The sequence below is a fragment of the Bidens hawaiensis genome, unplaced genomic scaffold (genome assembly GCF_021521415.1).
Source record: "Bidens hawaiensis isolate Kalapana, Puna unplaced genomic scaffold, B.hawaiensis_p1.1 tig00039001_1, whole genome shotgun sequence".
NCBI lineage: Eukaryota > Viridiplantae > Streptophyta > Magnoliopsida > Asterales > Asteraceae > Bidens > Bidens hawaiensis.
The window spans coordinates 55,708-63,939 of NW_027505583.1; the positions used below are offsets into that span (position 1 = coordinate 55,708).

At 36.0% G+C, this 8,232-nt stretch overlaps 1 protein-coding gene across 1 annotated transcript; it reads right to left on the reverse strand.

Annotated features, from left to right (window-relative positions):
* Positions 1 to 2,802: 2,802 nt before the first annotated feature.
* LOC143614101 (polyadenylate-binding protein-interacting protein 11-like) lies at positions 2,803 to 8,001 on the reverse strand. Its single transcript, XM_077087627.1, has 10 exons — positions 7,723 to 8,001; positions 7,473 to 7,577; positions 6,298 to 6,342; positions 6,127 to 6,199; positions 5,933 to 6,045; positions 5,773 to 5,832; positions 5,629 to 5,676; positions 5,152 to 5,220; positions 3,138 to 3,199; positions 2,803 to 3,055 (listed from the first exon to the last, which is right to left on the reverse strand). The coding sequence occupies exons 1-10, from the start codon at positions 7,999 to 8,001 to the stop codon at positions 2,998 to 3,000; spliced, it is 912 nt and encodes a 303-aa protein (XP_076943742.1). The 3' UTR covers positions 2,803 to 2,997.
* Between the last annotated feature and the right edge of the window lie 231 nt (positions 8,002 to 8,232).

Sequence of the window (8,232 nt, forward strand, 5' to 3'; positions counted from 1 at the left end):
TAAGTTAATGAAACTAGTCTCTAATGAGATTACTGCATCTTTTCGTTCACTAATTATATAATGTGTTTGATCATCAAGTTAAAGACCTTGCCTAATCACAACCTTTACATATTGCGCATTTGTGCTACAACAATTCTAGAATAGGATGGTTTATGAATACCAAGTTATTTATTCCATTATTTTATGTTTATGATTAATGTGTCTTCTTTCAGAACAATGGAACTCATTCACGGTGCACATGAAGCATCCATGTTTGTACCTAAAGATATTATTAACACCATGCCGAATAACGTAATAACTAATATTCTGGATAAACTGTCATTACATGTTGCGGTGAGGACTGAAATCTTATCGAGAAACTGGTGGCATAGGTGGACTAATATGCTTAGCCAACTCGTGTTGGATGATAATTTCATTAAATATGTAACAAAAAACGGAGACAGTAAAAATCAAGTGAGAGATAATTAGTAGGCTTCTAGGTCAGCTTAGAGGAATCATTACAAAGTGTGTCCTCGTCATAGACAGCGGTACTGCTCACTTCTCACTGAATGCTGAATGTATTAATCATTTAATTTCGTTCTTGTCAAGAAATTGAATTAAGGATCTCACTCTTGTGAAGAGCACAAGATTACCACTTACGTTGCATGCCAATCTCTTCTCTAGTTTCGGGTTGAAACATGTGAAGCTTTCTTATTGTTGTTTTTGTCCTCCAACTAGTTTTAATGGTTTTCCAAACCTATTGAGCCTTGACTTGTTAGACGTAGAATTTGAAATAAGCCAGTTCGGAGAGTTTATAGCACAGTGTCCCGGACTAGAGATTTTGAAAGTGGGGTTTTCCGGTAAAGTTAACCTAGTTAACCCCCAAATAACAATGAAAGCAGATCATATTGCAAAACTTGTAAATCTCCAAAGGCTATCGTTGCGTTTTTGTGATTTTGAGAATAATACAATTACAAGCTTCACTACTAACTTTGAACTTCTGGGGTTTCTTCCAAGGCTTCAAGAGCTTCATTTGGATTGTCTATGGTGTAAGGTAATTCAGGCCAACTTTATAACACATGTTATTCATCACATTTTTAATATTCTAGCTCTAACCACTTTTCAAATAGGTGATAGAAGCTTATATAGAGAGACTTCCCACCACCTTTTCAGGCCTCAAGGCTCTTGAATTGTTGCAAATAGATTTAAGCAACGTTATTATTCTATCGTGCGTTTTTGATATGGTTAGACACTTCCCAAATTTGCAGTCCCTTAACATCAAAGCGCATAATTGGGTACGCATGTGTTGATCATATTGCTTGTCATATAATCAGCATATATATAGATATCTTGAGAGTTTGCATTTGAATACTAGCCGGTTATTCTTGCAGGATGCTGACCCAGCTCCAATACCTGAGGTAGAGTACATCACAACGGGGCTTTGGCGTGTGGGTGTTTGCAGGTTTTTCAGGTTTAGAGAACGAAGTGTGCTTGATAAATTATATACTTGCATGTTCTCCTTTGTTAAAAAAGATTGTTATTCGTCCCTGGTGGCGTGTAACGTCTGGGCAACAGTTGACGTTTACTAAGAAGTTGCTGAAGCTTCGTCGAGCCTCCACTGAAACTGAAATTTATTTCAACTAGTTTTAAATGTTTTGAACTTCTCTATTATTTCTGTTGACCTATATCATTTCATCATTTGTTTTGACAACCTCTAATTGTTTAGATGAGTTGTTTTTAACGTAAAACTAAACGAGTTAGGCCTATTTGCTTGCTCTCTTATACTTCGACAATGGACTTTAGAAAATGGGTCGATCGAAAGTAGTGTGAAGATAGGTGAAATATATATGATCATAACATGGATGGTTTTAATAAAATAAATTTTATTCATTTAGTAAATTTCAATAATTTTTAGTTAATTCAATACTGTTTTTCTATTACAATTACTAGGTTGATAATCTTGGGTTTGTTAATTGTACTTCATGCGGAGAAGGTTTTACTTAACTGGCACGAATAATGTGGGTTATTCAAACACTCATGGCTTGAAGCTTGCTCAAAATAGTTTCTTTAATAAACTACATGAGTTCGCTTGGTTTGTAAACGCGTCAAGCAAAAGCTCACTCATTTGACTCGTTTAAGTTAATACCAAGTTTTAAAATATACACGTTATAACATAATTCCATTTGTAACCAAAACCACAAAATATTATGCATACCCGCATAAAGGCGGGATAACATACAAACGGATGTCAAACGAAGAAAAAAGTGTGTTAGCATTTTCATGAATAAAGCAATTACGCTACAACATAAAAGCCAACTTGCATAATAAAATTACGCTAGAGTTTAACAGCCAACGTAATGTTTGATGCTATAATTTTGAAAGTAGCTGCTACAATTTTGAAAGTAGCTTAATAAAATTACGCTAGTTGTAATTATGAAATGCCACCGCACTTTTTTCTTCCTTCATTTGCACGTTTTGTACATTAATTCAACTTGTATTTGATCTAAATTCCAAACCCTGCCCACATAATATGATGCATGAACCCTCTAAAGACCTCCCTAATATTAAATTTCTCGGTAAACATTTTATTTAAATATTAAATTTTAATTTTAACTAACGAGCTGTCTCAGTTCTAACTCGAGCTCAAATTTCAGCTGTTAGGAACAGGTGAGCTCGTTTAACTTCGTGCCTAGCCTGAGCCCAAGTATGAGCTGGCTTGGCTCAATTCCTCCGTAACGCATGTGGAGGATAATGCATGCTCCATTTTAAAGATCATAATGATCAAAGAAACACACAACCAAAAGCAAACTTAACTTAAAACAACAGTTTTCATAACAAAAACACGAAAACCATCCTAATCCTGAACAACAAAGCAGCACCTGAAAAAGCCCGAAACCCGAGCCTCAAACTCACAACCTCCTAAATCTACATTCGAAACAGGTACTTGAACCGAACAAACAGCAGAAACATAAAGTACTTGTGTGTGTATTTAGATATCGAGCAGTTGATAAGGTGTATTCAGTGCATGCTCGAGCGAGGTGCACGCGGACGAACCGGAGTTTTAGAAGGGCTAACCCTGCAATTTCATAAGATAATAAATCATGACATCCAAATTGAAAACTGAAAGTTTAAAATGGAAAAACAATAAATATAATTACCTTATGGGCAATGATCCCAACACTGCACCACTACAGTTCAGTGCAGCAATGGCACTCTCGGCCTACAAAATCAATACCATTCCATAAATATAAAAAAATAAAAGGTAACAGAATTAGCAAAATTATAATCACTAAATTAATACCAAAAGTTTAGAACTAATAACAACTCACAAAAGAAAAGAAGAGCAAGAATCATTGTTCATTATCACCAACCGAACGATCAAAACAAAAAAAAATGTATTGTGTGTGTGTGTGTAGGGGGCGGTTAACATACGCTAATACACTATCGTACATTACGTACGCGAGTATCCAGAACGTACAATTATACGCGATTAAATTTTTAAATACAATTATACGCCACGATACGCCAGTTATCAAAAGGGTATTTACGTCCAGAACGTCCAACTATACTCCCCAAATCTATTCTTCAATTCCCCCAAATCCCTGTTCTTCAAAATTCATCAATTGATTCATCGAGCGTCCATATCAAATATAATTCAACCGTCGATCGGTATTAAACTAATTTGCAGGTCGATATCAAACTAATTGAGTTATATAACCCTAAAAATGTTCGTTGCCTGCAAATAAAACCTCAAACCCTAATACGTTCTGCTAATACGTTCTTATTTACTGCAAATCTATTAACGTTCTGTTAATACGTTCTTATTTACCTGCAATACATTCTTATTTCTGCTAATACGTTCTTATTTGTGCATCTTTTTATAGTGGGAAGCCCATCTGCAGACCCACTTGATTTACATCGACTCACGCGCAAACCACCAGCATCTATGCCCAATCTAATTCAATCACTAATACGTTCAATTTCAATCACTAATACGTTCAATTTCAATTTGTTGAAATTCAAACCCTAATACGTTCTGCTGATACTTTCTGCTGATACTTTCTGCTAATACATTCTGCTAATCTACTAATATGTTCAAATCTTAAACGTTCACTATCAAAAACCCATCATCCAGAACTCAAAAATCGATCGACTGAAGCTTCAAATTGATGATTAATTAAATCGATTTCAATGATTAACCGATCAATTGGCTTCAATTTCAATTTGTTGATGTTGCCGGCGAGCGAAATGGCGCCGGCGCCGGCGTCGGCGATTGAAGGGCGGCTTTTGGGGTCGTTTTTGGAGATGAGGCGGAGCTCGCATAAGGATTGGTGCGGGTTTGTTCGGAAACGGAGCTGAGTTTGCCGACGAGAGGATTAGTGTAATTGTGTTTTTGGGTTTCTGAAAATCAACGGTTAGAGGTGTCGCGTACGTAATGTACAATAAAGGATTATTGTATTTTATCCTTATATATATATATATATGTACTTTGCACCTTGTGTGCGCTTGACTACTATGGTATTAAATAAATTAACCGGTAAAACAGGTTACAAATGATGGTTTTGACGTGAACACCGCATAGGCCTGTAAACGAATAATGTTTAGTGAACCATTCATTAACCGTCTGGCGGGAATCTCGTTTATGACGTTTAGTCAATAAACGATCAAACATGAACAAAAGATTTTGTTTATTTAGTTGAAGAACGAACATGTACACATGTTTCATTCATTCAGTTATGTTCGTTCATTTAAATTCATTTATGCTCGTTACTTTATGTTTGTTTTAAGTTCGATAATATATTCATTTAAATATTTAGGCCCATTACAATTTAGTCAACTTTTAATAACTTTTCAGGCCCGATATTGTTGTTCACATTTACTTTTAATTGGTTTTAGCTCAACTATGTTCGTTCGTTTACACTATTAACGAACGAACAGAAACAAACGAACACAAACAAGAAACCCTGATCGGTTAGTTGTTCGTGTACAATTCAAGTTACACAAACAAACATAAGCATGTTATCCGTTTTCATTCGGGTAGTTTACAAGCCTCACATCACATCAACAGATGTAACCAGTATTACTAGTCTAGAAATGATTTCTTCACATAAATTGAAATCCTTGTATTAATGACAAAAATATTGATATAATTAATGAGTTTATAAAAATTACCATCACAAACTCCACAAAGGCGATGCGAGTTGAATGATTATAGTCTCCTAGCAACCTCAAGCGGTAAACCTATAAAACAACAATTTCAATAATAAACAAATAGCAATCATAGTTGTTAATAGTGAATAGCGGTCAGTAGCGACAAGCTACCTATAAGCTACGTAGCGATAGCGATGAAATAGCGGCCGCTATTTGATGTTTAGCGATAACATATTAGAAAGTGTTTTTTTTTTTAAATGTTAGGGTTTTATTCACAAATTGAAGTTTTTACGATGCAATTAGTGAAGATTGGTGCTGCTTGGTCGATTAAAATGCTTAAAATTTGGTTTATAATATTAAAAAGGAAAAAAAAAAACCTAATTGTCGCTATCTCACGCTAAACATCAGATAGCGCCAGATCATCGCTTCGCTACGCTATTAAAAAACCGCGCTTGTTATATGATAACAATTAATATTTAATATACATAACCAACGAACCTCTCCGCAAAATGATTCAAAAAACAGTTTCACATCCGCCTGCGTAACCTGCTTCAAACAAAACAAAGATCACACACATTGATCAATAATAAATTAGCAATTAACATTCATAACAAAATTAAAAAAAAAAATGTCTAAAATTACCTTCTTATCAATGTTAGTACAATAGATAGTCCTTGCACACATTTCTCTTTCATCTTCCGACTAAACACAAACAAACGCGAAAAATAAATGATTTAGCAAACCATTAATCATAATTTGTAAAGATTCCATCATTAACGTTGCAAAGTAAAAAGAATCTCACTCGGGGCAAAAAGGTAGGATTGACAGGTGCAATTGCGGTTTTTGAAGGAAGAACCCTAACGGGATAATACCCAAGCATAGTTCCAGCTAGACTTAGCGCGTTCCTTGCACCCTCTGCAGCCGCAATATACACACATGACGTAACACATATTATACGCATTTAATTGTAAAAGGTTAAATCGATATATCACGTACCCTCGTCAGTGAACTCAATAAATGCGAAACGAAGAACGGAATTCGGGTCACCACATATACGACAATCCACAACCTAAATGCGCCAATCAAAACAAACGGTCGTAATAAATAATAATAACATATCACTAACAAAAGAGTTTTCATAGAAACATATTTTTAATATATATTCACCTGTCCACAATTAATAAACAGGGTAGCAAGCTGTTCTTCGGTCACCTGAATACATGCCAATAAAGTAAAACTGTAACTACTATACTTTACTCATCAGTATACGTTAGCAGCAGTTGCACGACTGTTTTCTCCGACCCCCTTAGCTACCTTTTATGTTATCTTGATTTAGTTACTAAACTTAACTAAATATACCATACACAAATATTTAGCTACAACATTTACAAGGAAACAATATGGAGGTAGCAGTTAGACCTGCAGTTAGACCTGCAATGCTATATGGAACAGATTGTTGGGCCATCAAGAAGGCACAAGTGCGGAAGATGGAGGTAGCAGAAATGAGAATGCTACGTTGGATGTGTGGGCACACAAGGCTAGACCGAATAAGAAACGTTGTGTTTCGCGAGAGATTAGGGGTGGCGAACATAGCAGACAAGATAAGAGAGTGGAGATTGAGATGGTTTGGACATGTAAAGAGAAGACAGACGATGAATCTTGTTAGATCCGTAGAAAACATTACTATAGAGGGGAGGAGGGGTAGAGGACGACCGAAATTGACTTGGGATGAGAGGATTAGGCATGATTTGATAGACCTAAACCTCTCCGAGGACAAGGTTGAGGATAGGAATTCGTGGAGAAGTAGAATTAAAGTTAAGGATTTTTAGAGAGATTTGAATACCTTAGGGCTTAGACTTAACTTATTTAGGTCACATACCATAATGGTATTTCCCTTACATATATTATTATTATTATTATAATTATTATTAGCTTTTATATAGCTGTTAAACTGTGATCTTATTATTAATACTATTATAATTAGTAGTAGTTTTTATATAACTGTTAAACTTTGATTTCCTTTATTTTGCTTCATACACATGTACTTAGAGCCGAGGGTCTCTCTGGAAGCCACCTCTTTATTCCTTTGGATAGAGGTACGGTGTGTCTACATCCCACCCTCCCCAGACCCTACTTATAGCTTTGCTGTCGGTGGGATTTTACTGGGCATGATTGATTGATTGATTTACAAGGAAACAATATCACTAAACACATTTTCGGTTTTTTTTCTCAGTAGTGCGTTTTCATCCAAAAGTTTGTATACGCATTGACCCCCCCCCCCCCCCCAAACCAATATAAAGTCCAAGCTTTGACAGTTAAACTATAACACAAACTAAGTTCACCTGCTGATCGATATCGGACACATGAACGGTCCTCCGAATAACATCTTCCCGCTGCGCCATGGTGGTCCGATTATTCATTCGGCGCTTGGCGTGACCAAAGTTCCCCTTGTAGCACCCAAAACATACGAAAAAAATAATTCAAACATCTTTAAACCATAAAATATCACAAACCCAAAAAACAATTAGTACCCAATTAAATCATAATAATAATAATAATCTAAAGAAAATAAAAATAAAAACATGAACATACCCTTCTGGTATTAGGCCCAGAATTAGCATTCCCAAAAGGGTTTTGGTTGGGCTGCAGCATAAACTCATTAACACCCGGGTAACCAAACGGCGGTAGAATTAACGGCGGCGGGGTGAAATTGTTGACGGCGAGTGACGGCGGGACGAACTCTTCAGCCATGGGGTTCAATTTGGACAACATTTCAGCCAAATCCCTAATTTCTTGACTAAACCCTTGATCAGTATCCACGGCTTTGCCGTTGGGTTTCCGATCAACGTCGGCTGATTCGACAAGAGTCATGGTTTGGGTTTGGGTGTGGGTTGGTGTGAGCTGAGAAATGAAAGAAAAATTTGACCTTTTGTATGTGAATAATAAGTGATAATAAGAATTGGGTGTTTGGTGAGGAGATGAAGAAATGAATTGATTGATTATTATTATTGTTATTGTTATTGTTATTGTTACCTGGTGTGGTGTGGTGTGGTGTGGTGGTGTTGAAGGAGGCTAAAAATGGAGTGAGTATGAGATCATTGA